Here is a 20,343-nt window from a genome sequence, read left to right on the forward strand (position 1 = left end):
GTACTTTCCTGCATAGAGTAGCATTCAACTTTTAAGCCCCTCTCTTGCCAGGTTTAGGACTTGAATTAAGTCCAGCCTTGTGCTTTTTAAAACTAGTTTTACATGGGAGGTGCTCTAGCAAGGTGGCCATTTCTGCCATCTGCGCTTAAAGCTTTTTTTCCCCCCGCTTCCTATTTTTTAGAGTGGCTTCTTTTTTTGCCACAAGGAGAAACGGCATGCGTCAAACTCATGGCGGGTTCTCTCCATCTTTGTGGGTTTTTTTATTTATACTCTTTGAGCGCTGAGGTGTGAACACGAAGCTAACAGTAATATTCTTCCTAACAGTAAAAGCCTGGTTTATGAGAAGAGGCTTAATTTCTCTTCTCAAGAAGCGTCTGCTTTTCTCGCACTCTCTGGGTGTTTATCCGGCCTCCCTCCCTCCCCCATTTTCACCCCCGTTAAAGCTGATCCCAAAGGTCAGCTTTGGGACCAGGGCCCCAAGAACAATCCAAGATTTGCTGCTTTAAAAGTGGCTTTGTTGTCAGATTGGAAAGGTGTTCAAGATTAGATGGACAAAGATGGGCGACCTGCCTGGGCCCTCCCCAATGAAATGGAGTTGGATTTTCAGACCTGTTTTTGGCAGTGTTTCTCAAACTTGGCAACTTTAAGAGGGGTGAACTTCAACTCCCAGAATTCCCCAGCTGGCTGGGGAATTCTGGGAGTTGAAGTTCACCCCTCTTAAAGTTGCCAAGTTTGAGAAACACTGCTTTAAGGGCTGCAATGAAAAATTACAGCTTCACAAAACCTGAAACAAAGGCACCAAAAACACGCTGCAAGGCTCAAGATTTCTGCTTTTTGCTCCTTAAAGCTTTTTGCTCTTTAAAACTCTCCAAAGTAAAAAAAGGGAACGGGGAAGGGAACTGGACTTCCACCCAGTCCAAGGAAATCACAGTGCTGCCAGCTGTGCCCCCTGCAGCTCCTAAGCAGAGCACAGGGCGTGCACAACACGCTTAGCTTCTGTCCTAACCCAACCTTTATGCAGCTGGGTTCATGCAGTACACTAAGCCACAATAACCAAGCTGAGCAAGTTGTGGGAATGCAGCCACTGCTTTTCACACTGCTCTGGTGAGGCGTGTTGAGCCTCTCAGTAGCTTTTCGTTTCTAGTTAATGTAGGTGCAAAAATAACCCGTTGGCGTGCCTTGAGAATATAGCTTCTTCCTGTTAGGCCCAGCTGCCTCAGACTTGGGCATATTCTGTCTGAACAAATTTTTTACTGCTTCCACCCCCCCAACTGTGACATGTAAAGACCGGGGGGGAGAGGCAGTGTTAGATCAACCAACCGCACTGAGTTGGGGCGCACAGTGGAAACGAAAGGAAACTAAGAACAAAGCAAAACATTAAAAACACTAAGCCCTGAAACACCTTGTGACTTTTGAGGTGTGAAAAAACATCAACACAAGTCTAATCGGAATAGAAAATGCATGGGCAGCAGGGCAAAACCAAGAACACAAAATTATTTCTCTCACACCCGAAAGGGGTGGAGTGAAGACGAAGAAACAAACAAGTGGGTTTTTTTTGTGTGGTTCATACACAGTGAGAGATGATCTTGATTCCAGAATCGAAAGAAATGTGGCTGTTTTGATTAGATTCCTTTTTAGTAATTTTGTACAAAAATCACTAGCACCTGTCCATGTATTTTAACAAGCTGCCTTCTTCATTTCGATATAACAAATTCAGCCCAGGGATTCTACTCCGTATCCATCTGCCTATCCTTGAAATATTCCTTTCCTCCATGGTGCACAGAAAATAGCCAGGCTCCATTGCCATTACACAAAGATTTTGCACAAAGCTGGGGTTTGGTCAATATTCCCAAATGTTGACTTGGCAATTCTAAAATGGGGAGGCAGGGGGGTTAGCCACTATCAAACAGTTGCTTTCAAAATTAAGAGACAGCTGGGGAAAATCAAGAAACCTTGCATTTTAAAGAAACTAATTAACTCTGAGGAAGAAGCCATTAGTGACTGTAGGCCAACAACATCTGGAGGGCTCTAGATTGGGAAGGCTTGAAGAGGAATAAGACTCCGTGCTCCAAGGCCACACACAGATGCACGCGCACCATCATGGAGGACAAGCAACCGGCGTCTGTCTTCCCAAATTCTTGAGGACCGCTGTCGTTGCAAACTTGCTAATCCCACAAGCGTTGGAACCACGGTGCAGCCGGAAATAACCCTGGGAGAAAATAGAGTCTGCGTTCAAAGAACAGATATGCCTTGGCAGTACTGATCTTTCTTCCCAGTCGGTACATTTTTCCAGGTTGTGAAGCATCCCGAACTCCGTGAAGATCCACAGGTTGCAATCAATGGATTACTTCATTATTTGCAAGGAGGGCAATGCCTAATTATTCCACCAACCGGATGGCCTCTAGTGCAATCCCTTTATTTGGGTCCCAATCATTGTGTTGCTACTGTATTTACAAGTAGTCCTCGACTTATGACCATTCGTTTAGCGACTGTTCGAAGCTACGACAGTGCTGGAAAAAGTGACTTGTGACTGGTCCTCGCACTTACAACCATCACAGTGTCCCTGCAGTCACGTGATCAAAATTCAGGCGCTTGGCAACCAGCTTACACTTAACGACGGTTGCAGCGTTCCGGGGTCACGTGATCGCCATTTGCAACTTTCCCGGCCGGCTTCCCACAGGCAAAGTTAATGGGGGAAGCCAGATTTGCTTAACGAATGCAGCAAAAAAATCATAAAATTGGATGTGACTCACTTAACAACCGCCTTGCTTGGCAACAGACGTTCCAGTCCCCATTGTGGTCATAAGTCGAGGACTACCTGTGTGTCAATCTAACCAACCTAACTGGAGCATTCCAATAACACACTTAACCCCAATTCCCAGGTGGTGGGGATAGATCCCATGGAGTGGTGCTTTCCCTGCCCCTGAACTCAGTCTTGGTTTATCTAGCTGGTTTTCCTCAAGTTATCCAAGTCAGGTAGGGCCCACATGATCTCCTAAACCAAGTGTTTCTCAACCTTCACAACTCTCAGGTGTGTGGACTTCAACTCCCAGAATTCCTCAGCCAAGTCCACACAACTGGGAGTTGCTACGGTTCAGCAGTACTGATCTAGACCACCCCCGCCGTCATGGGAGGGGATCCCATTCCCCCTAAAAGCTAGCTCACCTTTTAGCTCCTGCTTAAAACCTTCCTGTTAGGCTAAGTACCACTGCCGTGAAACAGCTCACACCATCCATGAGTTACAGGTAGTCCTCGCTTAATGACCATTCGTTAGTGATGCTTCAGACTTACGATGGTGCTGAAAAACCGACTTGCGACCGGTCCTCACGTTTATGACTGCTGCAGCGTCCCCCACAGTCACATGATCATGATTTGGGCCCTTGGCAACCAGTTCACATTTATGACCACTGCAGTATCACGCGAGTGCCATCTTTGACCTTCCCGGCTGACTTCTGGCACGCAAAATCAATGGGGGAACTGTGTGATTTGCGTCATGACTGCCACAAAAACGGTCATAAAATTGGGTCAGATTCACCTAATGACTGCTTTGTTTAGCAACCGAAATTCTGGTCCCAGTTGTGATTGTTAAGCAAGGACTACCTGTAGTTCTTCCTGGCCGTTAGTCAAAATCCTCCTCGGGCTGTGCCCACGGGGGCAACCGAGAACCCACTGCTCTGGGCAACAGCCTTTCCAAACAGTTGAATCCCTTTAAAAAGTGGATTAAATGTCCTCAACCCGGACCTTTTTTCCCACTCCCCTTTCCTTGCCTCTCCCTCAGTTTGGGGGGTGGGGGGGAACATTACTGAATCAGGGTGCCAAAGTCACCTGTTCCGAACATCCAAAGCTGCATTGCTGAAAATTGCTCCGAGGCCACCCCATATGGTTTTAGGGGCCACAGAAGCTTAAGAGGGTGGGTGCACGTGGCCCCGTGGGTGAGTCACCTCCATTCCCCGCAGCTCATCACTGGAACTCAACCCACCTGTTCTCCCCAGTGGTCTCCCCATGAGTTCTGGATAATCCAGTACAGTCCACTCCAGGAGCCACGTCGACTTTTGGCTGCACCAAAAAGCACACAGTAGAGCACACGGGTTATAATTAATTAACATGGATGATAATTTCCTTGTTCCGTATATCAAGAAGGCACCAAGTCCTTGACGGTCCGTGATTGCTAAACTGGGCTAAAAGTTGAGCGTCCCAATTTTCCCATTCCGTGCTTGTTAGCTTTTCCCAGAATCTAAGCTCAGGATCTGAATTTGTACAGCGACAAAACTTCAACCTAATTAGCAAGTTAACCCCTTTTGGGTGGGCTGAATAAGTCAAACCCTAAACTCGCCACTCGACTTGTGTTCATACAAGCTGAAAACCAACCAAACTTTCCATGCTGTGCAAATGAAGCCACTGAGCCTTTCATCGAGATGGGGAAGGGTGTTGTGCGAACACCGCCAGAAATACATGAATTTTAAACGGATGTATTGATTTGCTACCCTGCCTTTCCGTTTCTTTCAACCCTCAGGGCAGCTAACAACAGTAAAGCGTTCAGAGTAGAAAACGTAACAAATTCACACAACATTAAGCCAGAAGCAGCAGCAACAATAAAAACACCACCAAAACCCTTTATGGCTTAGCACACTGCATGAATCAAGCTGACATTAGATGCTTTGGGGTACGAAGCAGTGCCAACTTAAACAGCCCCTCTTTTGCAACAGTCATTTGAGAGGCTACAACACTTGGGCCGTCCTGATTAAAAGTTTCACCCTGGCTAGATTTGCACAATACACTGAATCCGGGTTAACAAGGGAAGTCTGGTTAACAAAAATGTACTGGAGTTTCACACAACCCAACTTAGTTCAGATGAATCCAGGTTTTGTGTGCATGGCATTGCATCGTCAACTAAACATGTCAGTGGGATGCACCCCATAGGCTCTCTCTGTCACACACCCATACAGACTAACTCTGGTTAAGATTAACCAAAGTTAAAATCTTGGCTGAATGCAATCCTTAACTGCCCCAGACATTTAAGCTGGTGTGGCATAAATCCCATCTCAAAACCCTCCGCTGTTGTGGGACCCCCAGGGCTGAATGGGGAACAGCAAGGATACAGTGGATCCCAAGAGATAGGGAAACTTGGTCTGTTTACCTTCACCAAAGCCAACAATAAGGACCGCGTGGTCAAGCCTGTCGGGGTCACAGTCCTCCTTGGACCTCTGAATGATACCCTTCTGGTAGTTCTACCTCAGAGAGAGAATCAGAACAGGCCATTATTAGCAACAAAGGGATGGTCTTCAAATCACGGTGACATCTCAGTCAGCATTTCTCTTAATCATCCTTTCGGGAATCAGCTACAATGGTGAGATTCACACATAGAGGTAGTCCTCACTTAACGACCATTCATTTAGTGACAGTTCAGACTTACAACGGTGCTAAAAAAACAACTTACAGCCGGTGCTCACACGACCGTTGCAGCATCCCCGTGGTCACGTGATCGTGATTTGGGTAGTTGGCAACCGGTTCGCATTTAGACTGTCCCAGCATCCCTATGGTTATATGATCGCCATTTTTGACCTTCCTGGGTGGCTTCAGGCAAGCAAAATCAATGGGGAACCGTGTGATTTGCTTAACGACCATGTGGCTTGCTTAATTACTACAGTGATTCGCATAATGATCCCACAAAAAAGGTCGTAAAATCAGGTTGGATTCGCTTAATGGCCACTTTGTTTAGCAACTGAAATTCCAGTCTCAATTGTGGTCATTAGGAGAGGACTACCTGTATCATTCTGACCCATTTTCTGGGTTTTCATATCAGTGACCCACAGACTAACCCTTTGCCTTAGATTGGTGCAGTATTTCTTAGGTTATCTCCCACCGGTCCTCCAAGACACAAGGGGGTCTCCTTCGTTTTATCCCTAGAACAGCCCTGCGAAGGATGCCGGGCAGAGAAAGGGTGGCTGGTCCCAAAGACACCCAGTAAATTTCCTTGGCAGAGAACAGCCTCAAACCTGGATTTCCCCAACACCACTGGTGGTCAACATTGCTAAGGCCACGTAGCACACAAGAACTCACCTGAGTTCAAACTAGCCTGGTTTAGGATGCTGTGCAAATTCAGCCCCAAAAGCACTCAGCCAACACGTTGGAAAGTATGATAGCTAACAAAAGAGGTTTCTTTTTCCCTTCCCCACCGTGATCTCACCTGACACTCACCTGAATGATTTTCTGGTTCATGAGAGCTGTTACAGGCCCTTGGGAGGCAACGATTTCAGCTATATCTGGGGGCGGGGGGGGGGGGGGAAGCATCACAAGTTAACATTGAAGGCCAGGCAAGCAAGATCTGAAATAGCAAGTTGGGATTTTGAGCTTCCCTCTCCTGCTCTCAAATGCGTGCAACCAAAGAACTCGGTGTGACTCAGAAGCTTCCTTCTCATCTTTTCTGGCTCTTGTCTGAAAGGACAAGAAGGAAGCTTCTGAGCCACACCGAGTTCTTTGGTTGCACGCATTTGAGAGCAGGAGCGGGAAAACAGATGTCATTCCCCACTTCCATCGTACCAAGGACTACAGGTACCATGCTGAAGGCATCTCCTGTCTCCAACCAAGAATACTGTGTCACCCAGAAGTTTGCTAATTTTGCCACGATTTGGCTAGGCGAAGAGAGGCCCAATATTTTAAAATTATTTTTTTTAAATTTTTTAAAATAAATTCAGCCCCATGGATTTAACACTCATGCCACCTTTTCACTGCCAAAGAAAATGGACGTTTTAAGCTGACCAGCATTTCATCTTTATTCTACAGAAGGCCTGCAGTTTCCTACATATATATTTCACTTTACCTCCACTCTTAACCACAGCTGAACTGACTAGAGGTCCTAAGAATACAAACTGACTGATTTACCGGAGGAGAAGCTTGTAGTGGTGGCACTCACACAAACCCATTTGACCCGGTGGGTGGATTAACCCATATTCAGGATTTGCACAATACACTGAACAACAAATTAAGCCAACAGGCTGGATTTGCAGACATAAAAGGCTAGGTGCTAAATGAGAATATGTAGTTTATGGTTGAGCACATTGTCTGAACCATAATGTGGCTTGTTGGCTTGCACATCACATAAACGCACCCCTTGCATTTCCATAACTGAGTTTAAACATGTTTGGGGAACCCAGTAAGAGAGTCTTGTGGCTGCTTGCAGATAAATGCATTTGTTCTGGTCCAATTTTTCCATCTGCAAGAAGTTCCTAGATTCTTTTATCTTTAGTAAACCTGCTAATCTTTCGGGTGCCTCAAGATCCATCTAATTCAGAAATCTCAGTCCAGCCCTTTGCTAAACACATACATTTCTCATCCCTTGGAAGTAAGTTGTAACCGTCAATCTTGGTTAGCTTTCGACCCCTGTGTTTTTGGCAGACCTGGTCTCTCTCGACGTAGGGGTAGAGAGTGCTTGTTGACAATCCACCTGGAAAAGAAATGCAGGGTGGTTCACGAAAAGGGGACACAAGATAGATTTTGTTCTAAAAAATCTCTTTTAAGTTTTATAACCATTATTATTTTGTAATTTTCCTAACGTCGGCACTTAAATAACAGTGCCCTGCTTTGAAACTGTTTCTAACAATGACAATGCAGATTATTTTTCAATAAATAATAATAATTAATCATAATTTATTAAATTTATATGCTGCCTGACTCCCAGCGACTCTCAAATAAAAGTTGAGCCCAATTCTTGGGGATTGCACGGACAGATCTGTGTTGTCTTCTTGAGAGCCAAATAGAAGTTGTTCGTTTGCCTTCGTCTTAATCACTTTCTGACTTCCCAGCTGAGAAAGCAAATCAACTAAGAGAACAACTGAGCTCCAACATTGCATTCTTGAGAAAAAATGGCCCTCCAACTTCCCTATTAAGTGATCCCTGGGCCTTGAAAACTGGTTTATTTGGTTCGGCCCACTGTGCAAACCCAGCCGATAGTGGCTGGTTTAATAAACCATGGTTAAACAAACCACGACCTGAACCAGATTGCAACAGGGTCAAGTGATCGCCATTTTCGACCTTCCTGACAGGCTTCTGGCAAGCAAAATCAATGGGGAACTGTGTGATTTGCTTAACAACCCTGTGGTTCACTTAACACCCGCAGTGATTCACTTAACGACCGCTGCAAAAAAGGTCATAAAAGCAGGTCAGATTTGCTTAATGGCCGCCTTGCTTAGCAACTGAAATTCTGGTCCCAACTGTGGTTGTTAAGCGAAGACTACCTGTGTGTTTTTTCTGACTTCTTGAGTTTGTTCTATTCCCCTCCGATTCGGGTTGTGGTGCGAACTCCTCCAAAGGATGAATTCACTAACCAAACTGAGCTTGCTGCTGCGGGGGAACCAGCCTTCAGCCGCTACGGCGAGCAAGCCGGGCCTTTCCTGGGGAATCTCCGGCTCCAGGTTCGACTCACCCGCCTGCTCAGGCCAAGCCTACCCAGCTGGGTTGTTGTGAGGACCCAGTGCGGGCTGAGCAATCGGAGCCTGGTGTTCTACGAGGGGAGGGGAGCGGTTGTGCGAACACCTGCAACCGCTACAACAAGCGAATGCAACAAACTGGACATTGTGGGGCGTCTACATACTGCTGAAGATGTACAAAAGTGCATCCCAGACAAAGCCACCCTCGCAGCCGCCTCTGGAAGGATACGTGCAGTCAATGAGTTCTGGAGGGAAAGGAAAAAAGGTGATGCGGGAGAGAACAGCTGGCCGGGGATGGGAGACTTGCCTTGCTGGACTTGCCTCCCCAGTTCCAACTTCCTGCAGCCCCCTGCAGCCCCCAGCCTCCCCCCACTGCCTGACCTGAGCTTGCAGAAGACGGAGCTTCAGCACAGATGGAGCCACCCCTCCCTCCCCACCTTTCTCCCCACTTTCCGACATCTGCCATACCTTGCACCGAGAGGCTGTGGCAGGAATTCCGGTGAATCTTCCACAGGGCCTCTACATTGGAGACGGCTGCGAAGGCCCAACAGCAATTGCAGTATCCCTAGGAAAGAGTTAGGAAAAAATCAAAGCAGGGTCCGGACAGGCCGCCCGATTTCTGACCACGGTCCTGGCACCCTAGGGCCGTGGCAGTGCAGGAAAATCCACACTCGGCGTCAGCGGCCTCTGGCAAATATCTGACTAGTCTTCAGAGGGGGGCCGGTGTGGAAATCTTCTCCCAGAAGGGAGCAAACCACAACAGCAAACCACTTCCTTACGGTTGCCAAGAGAACTGCGTGAACCAGTCCAGGGAGTCACTAACTTTCATCCTGGCCTACCATACAGGGTTGTTGTTGTAAGGAGAAGGCAGACTAAGAGGAAGCGGGCCCTGATTTACAATGCAGCAGTCCTTCTCAAGTTCACCAAAGTGCCAGGGGCACGTTTACAATTGCACCACATCTGTAATTGAGTTCCTCGGTTCATCCGTTTCTAGGCTGGTCTCAGCAAGCCAGAAGATCACAGAAGCCTCAGGTTGGAAGGGGCCTTCGAGGTCATAGAATCATTGGGTTGGAAGGGACCTTAGAGGTCTTCTAGTCCAGCCCCTGCCCAGGGCAGGAATCCTCAGACCATCCACGACCATTGACCATCCGATCTTTGAAAGCCTCCAGTAATGGAGCCCTTACAAGCTCCAGGAGCCAGGCTTGTCGTGTGATGCCAGCCAATTTGTCCCTGCCCCGCCTTCCCGCACCCAGGCCTTGGGAAGATGCGCCAGAATTGCAAAAAGCAGTTTCTGGTTCTTCCGTGGCTTCTTCCGGTGGTTCAAGACAATCTCACGCCACAAGGTGGGAGGAACCCACCTTCCCCTTTGGCATCATCGCCGAAAGATCTCCCAGGCCTTCCCTCCTCTCCCTAAAACTTGTCCTGCGGATGGATCAAGTCTACCACCGCCAAAATCCCATGAAGGCCGACGGGATGGAAATGGGAGTCTGACGACGAGGCGTTGCGGAAGGCGCATTGACAGCTCTCTCCTCCCGCACTCACCTGGTACTTCACTGTGAGGACAGCCTCCGCTTTCCTCCAGTCGCAGGATTTGGGCACCTTGGAGGGGCTGCTGTGTGGCTGCGTTGCCACAAGCCGTGGGGCCTGCAAAACGGGGTTGCCAAACTCCTTGGCAAACTCACTTTCTGGGTAGGGAAGGGAAAGGAAAAACAGGGTCTCCGTTGTGCGAACGCATTTGATATTCACCTGCCCCCACCCGGGGCTTCAACTCACAACTCCAGTCCCCTCTAACCAGCATGATGGGTATCGTGATGCAGAGCACATCTGGCTGAGAACTCAGGCACTCCGTTAATCCACTGGCTCTTCAACGAATGCACTGAGGCCTGAAGCAACGTACTGCGCTGGGTTTAAAAAACGCACAGAGCCTCCGAATGAAACATCTTCCGAGAGGACAGTGGATTTTTATGGGGTGTTTCAGCCCCAACTCTTTTTTCAGTGCCCGTTTTCATTGGGGGAACAGCAGCTTTTATAGCAGTGTTTCCCCACCTTGGTGAGTTTAAGACGGGTGGACTACAACTCCCAGAATTCCCCAGCCAGCCATATTGAAGTCCACACATCTTAAAGTTGCTGAGGTTGAGAAACACTAGTAAGTATGCTTAAAGGCAATGGGCAGGGGACACATTTTACTGTTGAAGAGAGAATGCTGAGCTGTACCATGTCCAGTCCCATCATCCTTATCTACCATCTGCATGGATCTCGGGTGAGTGAAGCGAGCGAGGATCATGGTTTATGTATTATTAGATTCATATCCCGCCTTTATTTGGTACAACTCAAGGCAGCGTACAGAATGCTGCCGCCCGTTTTCCCCACAACAACCACCCTGCGAAGTAGGCTGGTCCGAGAGGGAGGGACTGGCCCAAAGCCACCAACTAGCTTCCACGCCTTAGGGAGGCCTAGAACTCCAGGTCTCCTGGCTTTCTAATCCAGGATCTTAATCCCTGCATCAAATTGTATGTGAATGAATGAAATTAAGTAGAGTTTGATTCCCTATGGGGCAAAAGATGTGAAATTGACAAGAGGAAGGGCAGTGCATGGAGGGGAAAACAATGGGAAGACGGGGGATATTCCCATCTTTTTTCCCTCCCACCCCCAAGGAATTAATAGACAAGTAAAGAATTTGAAAAACTTCTATCAAATGCTTAGGAATGGAAGGATTGCATTTTGGAAAACCTCCACCCCTTCTGCAATCTTCCTGCAGTCCAGTCCAGCCCAGCTCTTTTCATGTATATGCTGAAGGCTTTCCCAGTTGACCGTCTGTCTACCTGCCCGTCAGCAGTAGCAGCAGGACTGTTCAAATGCTTAGGCAGGATGAGGGAGGGCCGACCCACTGTGGGCGTGGGGCAGCAAACTGCTGGTTTATTTTTATTAGATTTCTATTTTTGCTTTGCCAAAGGGAGATGTCCGTGCGGAATTTTTAGCCTCTGCTGCCAAAATAGTTTGGCTGGCCTTGGAGGGTTATGTACCTTGACAAAAAGGAGTGGGGGAAGAGACAGAAAAAAAAAATCTCAAGCAGCAAGATGTCTTGATCTTGCTCGCTAGCCTCCTGAGACGAACACAAAATTCCCCAAAGCAGTGAGCAAAGTCTTCTTTTACCCTTTGCTCGGTATTCTGTTGAGTTTGGAACTGGCCAAATTGGCACACCAAGCTCAGCCCTCCACCAGAGTTAATAAAACACACTCATTAGGCCCACCTAGCTTGCAACGCCCGAACAAAGGAACTGTTGTGTGGCCGACTCTCCCCGGCTACTTCATGCAAGTTGCTAAGATAAGGGCAACTTTGCACAACACACCCAACCACAAACTTTATTCCAGCTTAGCCCACTTAGCCCACTTTCATTTCACTGTAGCAAATAGCTTTGCTGAAATGGGCTACTGGGTGCTTTGGTGGGAATGCCCCTCCGCTCTGCTTCCTGGGCAATGCCCTCCAGGGCCATTTCCTCCTGGGCTGTCCAGCTGCCCTCCAAAGTAGACGGATAAATCTTTGTGGCTTGGGCTTCCACTTGTCTTGTGAAAGACTGTTTTTCTGAGCTGCTGGTTTTCACATGGGTTCACCAACCCAGCCGTAGAACGTTAGGCCTATTCCCCCACTTTTAACCAGCTGAAATTGACAGAGCCTCCTACCGGATTTCACTTGTACGCCAGAGGACCAGAGGAATGGTAAAAATGCCCGACAGGAAGGTGTTGAGTTGAAAGGGGACCAAGACTCATACAACGGGGAAGTCTCTTAAAAACAGTCCATCAATGGATCCCACACACACTTAAAAATCTGCCCCCAGAAATGAAGGAGATGGATCATAAACATCGTCCAGGCTGAACCCCTGGCCTGCATCCCTGCCAAAAGCTGAAGAACTGGCTGAAATCCGGACGGTGATTTCTGAAGCTGGCTTTGTCTCCCGCTTAATGTCAGCATAGGAGACATAGAAGCGAGGAAGAGGCCAACGTTTCTGGTGTAACCCCATTTCTTTTGGCCAGTTCAGCACTGAATAGATGGTAGGATTCCAGAAAGCAGGTTAATTCAGGAACCAGGATAAAGATGTAGTGTGAAGGCAGCTTCTGGACATGCTTGGCTGCCTTTTAATCCCCCCATCAATCAAACTTTTCATTTCCCTTCCACGTTACCTGTCAAGTCACTGAAAAGGGTGATCCCGTACTGTGCTGTCCCCAACTCAGTGTCCTGCAGGGCCTGGCTTGTCTCCAAGTTTTGTACAAAGACCTTGAAGCGGTGGAGCATCTCTGGGGCAAGAAAGCAAAGGGGCAGGGGGAAGAAGACCCCGTTTAGGCACAAATGTGGGCACTTAGCAGATTTTGGACCCCGTGCTGTGTGTTTTCCTCCTTCGTGGGGAGGTGAGTTTTGATATTTTTATGGGATAGTGATAGACACCTCAGGGTGCTACATATCAAGGTAGGACAGATTCTTCTATTGATTTTCGGCATCCTGGGCCTTTCCCCCCCAACACCCCAACCTTTTTTTGAGTCCAGATTCACATGTGCAAGTGACTCGTGAGTCCCTCTCCCTGCACAATCAAACATGAAGGGGGTGGTTCTTGACGGGCTAATATAGTAGGATGGATGCCATTCATAACAGCTGCTGGGCTTCTCCATGTGATTTCAGGAGGGGATTTCACCCCATCTCAAGGGGGTGAAAAGGGAAGAAACAGCGTTTGCTTTGTATACCACTGTCACCTCCTGGAGAAAAGTTAGGATCTATATAGCTGACCAGATGAAAATCTTGCAGCAGGATCGGATGGGTGCAGCGTATAAGTCTAACTAAAATAAAACGTTCCCCTCGCAAGTCGAAACTTTGTCCGCAGCTGTATCAAAGCCCTTAATCCAGTGTTTCTCAACCACAGCAACTTTTAAGTCATATGGGCTTCAACTCCCAGAATTCCCCAGCCAGCACAGGAGGCTGGGAGTTGAAGTCCATACATCTTAAAGTTGCTGAGGCTGAGAAACACTGCCTTAATCCATTTAGTTGGATAAAGCCCAGCCAACTGGTGCTGCCTTGCATGTGGCTAACTGGCTCACAGGTAGTTCTCTGACTTTTTCCTGTCCACCCCCCCACCCCCCCATGTCTTCACCAGAGCTCAGTGCTGACATTTTGCATCAGTAATTCATCAGCTGAACACGGACCTGCTCAGCTCAGGGAGAGATGCTCAATCTAGAATTAAGCTTCTAAATTGGATCATCAATGAATCCACCCCTGGAGCCTGCAGGCATCAGTTGGGGTCCTGCTCAACTACCAGCATCAGAAATCAGTGAAGATCAATCTAATCTGTCCATGGCACACTGTTGCGTTAGCATCACTGTCCCCAAATTTGGCTGATTTTGACAAAACCGAGCAAAGGAAATCCTGGTTAAGACCTGGATGGAAGGCCACCACAGGAAATCTCAGGGGTTGAGGCCAGATTGGGAAGTCAAGAAACCATCCTAGAACGCGGCAGTTGTTATGGTGGCCCAAAACTTTCCATCTCCCCGTTCATTGAGACCCCAGGAGCCAAGCTAATTTTATTTCAGCTCCGGGAATGGGCTGGAATGCTTCTAATCTGCAGCTGGACAGATGAAAATTAATACAGTCAAAATCTAATAGAGCTAGTGGGCACCCGCCTTATTCAAGTCCTGGCAACTGCATTCCCACATGCTAAAACTCAGTTGGGTTCTGCCTCTTCTGTGATTTAGCCAAATCCCGTTTTGTTGGATGGGATTTATTTATTATTTATTCATGTCAGAAGCGTCACCATTAAAATAAGGCATACTGTAAAACATAGAATTTAAAATATAAAATGTAAAAGTTAAAATATATAAAAGTTAAACAGATCCTGCCCAGAAACTGGCAACATTAATGGGGTTTATGACTATGATTCAGGGTTTATGATTCAGGGTATGGGGAGAGAAACAGAGATTGACATATCCCTTACCTTCTTGGCTGTGGTAGGTTTTGTTGAACTTAACCATAAAATCCTGGAACATCTGAGTCAACTGGATCTGGGTCAAAAGAAAAAAGATAAGGAGTTACCCCACTTCAGAATAAAAGCATTGTGGGAACCCTGATTTTTTTCCCCCTATAAATGTAACGGTGCCCATGGCTGGTATCTCCACATTAGCCTTGTTACTCTCTCTTATTTTTATGAAGAAATTAGGAAAAAGCAAAAATTGGGGAGGAGGGTGACAGAGGTGTCAAATGCAACAGGGCAGCATCTATTGAATGTCCTACCACCGTGCCAAAACCTGCCTTGCTAGTTCTCCAACATTTCCTTCCTTGGCAAAAGAGGCTTCTGTTTTTCTACTTTATTCTCAGGGTGCTCGAGAATTTCTTTTAGATTTCTCTTGAAGGTGTTCCCGGAGCTGACTTGATCGCTGGAGGCAGACTTGGGATGGATCTTTCCATCGTTCTGCGGGCTTTTTAGCAGCCTGCATTTTGCATTCTGAAAAAACCAAATTCCTCTGGCTGGTCTCTTTGGAGAATCCCCAGAAAGATGGGAAGTTGGGGAGATGATTACACAACTTGACCAAGAAGCTGCCAAACACATCTCTCGATCAAATAGAGATTTTCTGCTGAGCGCAATTGCCTAGGGCAGTTATTAAAAGCCAAGTTGCAAGGGTTAGCAGAGGGGGGGGGGGAAATGGAACTTAAAGCAATTTTACTTGATTCTTTTGACCCCCCCTTCCCCTACGGGGTCTCCTCACCGTGCCGAGATCTGGAGGGAGGGTAGAATTGGCCAGAAAGGCAGAGCTCCATGTCCCCCATAGCATCAGGCAAGCAGCGAAGTTGGCCAGCCACATTGCGGGTACGCCTTGTTGCAGTTGGGTTGGGAGTGAAAGTACTGACAAAGGCTGGAAAGAAAGACGCTATTTGGGGGGAGGTGGGGAGAGGGCTGCAGTAAAAGGGGAAACCACAGTGACAGGAAGACGAAGTGTGAGTTTGGTCCTTGCTCTCAAGATGATTCAAAAGCCCGCAACCTGCTTTCTTCCTCTTCTTTTTTTTAAAGTTCTCAGAACCTTTGCTGAAGAAATCGGAGCATGAGCAGAGAGCTGCTTTGTTGAGCCCTCCTCCGCCTTTACGGCCTTCCAAGCCGGTCTCTGTCCACTTCTGACTCACACACTGCATCAAAACCATGGCTTGCTGCATCAGGCTTTCTAGGGTAGACCGGTAGGCTGTGTTTGCTCAAGCCGCCGATCCCAAAACCATTATGGTGAGCACAATATACAATACATGTTTGTGTTTTGCACATGTTTGTGTATTGCACAATACACCAACCACATTCAGGCTTAATAAGAAATGTAACCTCTCTCTTTTTAAAAGTAAAATAAGAAACAGTCACAGGCTTCGGGGCACTACAAACTAACCACCCAGCTGTGTTCAAGCAACACGTTGACCCCACTCAGTGACTGACCTAGCATGTGTGTTCAACAAGCCACCCTAAACTTGGTTACCTCTCTCGTTGATGGGCAAGCCACAAAAGCAATTCCTTCCATCGTCATGTTAGGCCCTATAATCCAATACAGGTAGTCCTCACTTAACGACCACAACTGGGACTGGAATTTTGGTTGCTGAGTGAAGTGGTCATTAAGCGAATCCAACCTGATTTTATGACTATTTTGCAGAGGTTGTTAAGTGAACCATTTGGATGTTAAACAAACACTTGGTCGTGAAGCAAATCACATAACTCCCCATTGATTTTGCTTGCCAGAAGCCATCCAGGAAGGTCAAAAATGGCAATCATGTAACCACCGGACGCTGTGATGAGAATGAGAATGAGAATCAGTTGCCAAGCACCCAAATCATGATCACGCAACTGCAGGGACACTGGGATGGTCATAAGTGTGAGGACCAGTCGCAAGATGGGTTTTTCAGCACCGTCATAAGTCTGAACTGTCACTAAATGAATGGTTGTCAAGTGAGGACTACGTGTAAATCACAGTTGGCTAGATTGGCACCATGTGCTAAATCACAGTTTTTCAGCCAAAGTGAAAAACCCAACCCACAGACCAGCCAACTGAGCCGGCAACCATGGTTTGTGAACTGCCCAACAGAGCACAAATCCCAATTTGTCAGAAGCACTGACTGGAGGCACAGAACGCATCAAGAGAGAGCTAAACAAATCCCAGTGACGATTTAGTGCAAAGTGCAAACTCGGCTGCATCATGGCCTCAGCTTTCATGGATTCGTTTCATCAGATCCATGAAAGTGTTATTCTGAAAAAAAAAAGAAAAGAGGGGAAAAGTCTGATTTAGCAGCAAAGGGGTGCGGTAGGAGGAGGGCCACGTTCATCGATGTTGGCCAAATATCAGGACTAACGTTTCCAGCTAATGCTATTACAAGGCAGAGGATGTCGTGACGGCTCCCTTCGTCCGACGCATCCGGAATTTCTGTCCTGCTTCTGCCTTGGCAATAAAATGGGTCGGTCGAAAAAAGGGGTGGCAGCGGTCATGCGCTTTCCCCGTCGCTTCGTCCGGGTCAGCAAAACAACCGCCCACCCCTTTTAAAATGGGGTTCATATCCAGGACACTGGGGGCTGTTTTCAGCACGTCGTCGGAGCCCAGTGGCACGCCAGGTGTTCCAGCTCCAAGTGTCAGGGGTCAAGAATCTGAACCGGTTAACAACATGGAGCCGCTGCGCCCCTCATTGCGGGGTTTAAGCGCCAGCCTAGCCTAATTCCTTCCCTGCCCCCTGCCCGTCTTATCCCTACAACCAGGCCTGGCAGATTCCGCAGAGCCAGGCCCCTTGGCAGAGTACACAGTCCATGGGGGTTTCGCCCCCCATCCTGGCAGGGCTGAGCCAAGGCTCTAAGCCTCCCTGCCCCCACATCACCTTGACTTCAACATGCCAAACTCCTACCTGGGTGGTTCCCAAAATATCAAGGGAAAGCCCGCCATCAAGCCAGCTCTCCAAATCGGATTTTATCTTCAAAGGGCCCGAGCATCCCCCCCTCCCCTCAGCCGGAGCTCACCGATGCTCCCTCCTCGTTCAGGACTTTGATGTGAAGACCTTGGGAGCAGGTGCCCAAAACTCTGTTTGCAACGGCTAATCTCCTGGCAGATTCCAGACTCGGGGTGAGTGTGTGGCCGGTTTTCCCTCCCCTCCCCACGGCATGTCCCTCCTGGCTGACCTGGGGGGCTATTTATAGCTCAGAGACAAGGGTTCTCTACTGGGGAAGAATGTCTGGTTTGCAGAGGGGTGGGGGAGAGGGAGGAGAGAGACCCTTCCTCCTCTCTTTGCCAGGGTTCCTCTCTCAACCAGTTCTTTTCAGCCTCAGGGATGGGGGATGATGAGAGTTATGCAGGTAGTCCTCAGCTTACGTCCATTCGTTCAGCAACCGTTCAAAGTTATGGCGGGGATGATAAAATGGACATAAGACCGGTCCCCGGCCATTGGGGCACCCCTGTGGGCATGGGAGCACCATTTGCGACCTTCCCTGCTGGTTTCCTACAAGCAAAGTCAATGGGGCAGCTGGCAGGGAAAGTCACAAGTCGCTCCCGCTTTTTCTCCTGCCCGCAGCACCCCCCTGCCCATGCCGGCCCTCCCAGGCCCTCCCATGGCACCCCTGTGGTCCTTACCTGGGATTCCTGCCTCTTCCAGCTTAACGACCTGTGCATCTTGGAGTTACGATGGCAACTGGGACTGCCCAGGATTGCTGTCACTAAGCAATGTGGTCACTAAATGATTCTGGTCCCAATTGCCATCATAACCTGAGGATTACCTGTAATCCAACATAGCTCAGGACTAGAAGCCTAACTGATTGGCCTATTTTCCTTCCTTCCTTCCTTCCTCCCTTCTTTCTCTCTCCCTCTTTCCTCTTCCTTTCTCCCTCCTCCCCCCTCCCTCCCTTCCTTCCTTTTCCCTCTCCCTCCCTCCCTCCCTTCTCTCTCCTTCCTTCCTTCCCTCCCTCCCTCCCTCTCCCTCTTTCTTCCCCCTCCCCTCCCCTCCCCTCCCCTCCCCTCCTCCCTCCCTCCCTCCCTCCCTCCCTCCCTTCCTTCCTTCCTTCCTTCCTTCCTTCTCATTCCCTCATTCTTCCTCCCTCCCTCCCTTCTCTCTCTGTCCTTCTTTCCTTCCTTTGCTTTGGGAACCACAATCCTGATTGCTCAGTCAGTTCCACTGGGTTTCAATATGAGTCTCACCATGGAGCCTGTTGATTAATCTTCATGCTGCTATTCTCCTCCTCCTCCTCCTCCTCCTCCTCTCTTTCACGTCATCTTGTCCAATGTCCCCTTTCCCAAGAAGCTCACAAAGACACTTCCCTCCTTATCCTTCCTTTTCTTTGACGCAGCTCCTGCCATCCCTCATCAGCACAATGGTATGCCCTGCAGCAGCCCAAATATATGGGGCGCTGGGTGCGAATCTTGTCCTGTGGGAATGAATTTCACGAGTGAACTTTTCCCCACAAGCAGAGTCGGTGTGAAAGGTAGAGTCTCCTTTGAGTTTAAAATGACTCAGACACTTCTTAGACATCTCCAAGTAATATTCTCTGCCTTTTCTGGGACATTCATTCAATTTCTCCACCTTGCCATCAGCAGCTGGATTTCCTGGTGGTCTCCCATCTAATCCCTACCCAAATCCAATGCTCCTTACCTTTTCAAGATCAAGCCACAGTCGGCTGTGCTGATGCTTCTACCAATATTCTTCTTGAACCATATCTGATTAAGTCCTTTCTCTGTCCCCTGTTTTCCCCCTTAGCTTGATCCAAAGGCTAATTCAAACCTAACTACGTGCCCTCAGTGCTCATAAGCAAAGAATACCCCGAGCATATGCAGAGTGCATTCTCCTCATCACTAAGCAAGCATCCCCTACTTTCACATCAGAAGTAGCCTGGATCTCCCTACCTTCCTCCTGCTGACACTAACCCAGTTTGCACATCACACCAATCCATAGTTTGTTCATGGTCTTCCCAGCCATTCCTAGAGAAATGAAGGATTCCGTATGGAACCTTCTGGATGCTAATGAGTTACAGTCCTGCCCTCTGGAAGGAAATGGAGCTTTTTGTCCCCGTGGTCTGAATGGACAAGTTAGATTGTGGGTGAAGATCAGGAGCCAGAAAGTTGCTTTGGATTTCAAGGAAGATGCTTTCCCAGCTTAACTTGGAGATCTCAGGAATGTGGGAATTGCTTTTTTTTTTTTAACAAAGAATTTTATTGAGTTTAAAGCAAAGATAAAAACTACAAAAAGCAAAAAAAAAACTACAAAACAAAAAGAAAAAAGTACAGAACACAAGAAAAAGAATTTTTTAGAATTACGTAAAGAAGTGACTTCCAACTTTCAACAAGAATATACAGCAATTTATGTAATCAAACCCTTTTCCAAATCAAACCAAGATCACATTATTTCTATAAAACATTCCACTTGCTCCTTCCCCTTATACTAATAAAAAAAGAAAATATATAAATTTCTAAATCAACTTCCCTCCTCCAAGGAACTTGGGAATTTCTAAAGGCTTTGTCACTGAGCACAAACTCAGCCCAACAGCGGGGAAATTTGGCTTCCTAAAATTCCTAAGAATTTTCGCTTTGCTGTTCCTGTCCTCAGATGGAATGTCAGTAAGAATTGATGAATGGAAACAAGAATTTAGAATAGAATAGAATAGAATAGAATAGAATAGAATAGAATAAAACAAGAATAAGAAGAATAGAATAGAATAGAATAGAATAAGAATAGAATTAGAATTAGAATTAGAATTAGAATTAGAATTAAATAGAATAGAATAGAATAGAATTAAATAGAATAGAATAGAATAGAATAGAATAGAATAGAATAGAATAGAATAGAATAGAATAGAATAGAATAGAATAGAATTAAATAGAATAGAATAGAATAGAATAGAATAGAATTAAATAGAATAGAATAGAATAGAATAGAATAGAATAGA

At 47.3% G+C, this 20,343-nt stretch overlaps 1 protein-coding gene across 1 annotated transcript; it reads right to left on the reverse strand.

Moving 5' to 3' along the window:
• Positions 1-1,848: 1,848 nt before the first annotated feature.
• CTSW (cathepsin W) lies at positions 1,849-15,442 on the reverse strand. The gene is made up of 11 exons (XM_063316908.1): positions 15,170-15,442; positions 14,401-14,467; positions 12,605-12,718; positions 9,969-10,111; positions 8,895-8,991; positions 8,591-8,671; positions 7,325-7,444; positions 6,199-6,263; positions 5,138-5,228; positions 3,980-4,056; positions 1,849-2,209 (listed from the first exon to the last, which is right to left on the reverse strand). The coding sequence occupies exons 1-11, from the start codon at positions 15,263-15,265 to the stop codon at positions 2,099-2,101; spliced, it is 1,062 nt and encodes a 353-aa protein (XP_063172978.1). The 5' UTR covers positions 15,266-15,442; the 3' UTR covers positions 1,849-2,098.
• Between the last annotated feature and the right edge of the window lie 4,901 nt (positions 15,443-20,343).

Source organism: Candoia aspera, chromosome 17 (genome assembly GCF_035149785.1).
Source record: "Candoia aspera isolate rCanAsp1 chromosome 17, rCanAsp1.hap2, whole genome shotgun sequence".
NCBI classification, from domain to species: domain Eukaryota; kingdom Metazoa; phylum Chordata; class Lepidosauria; order Squamata; family Boidae; genus Candoia; species Candoia aspera.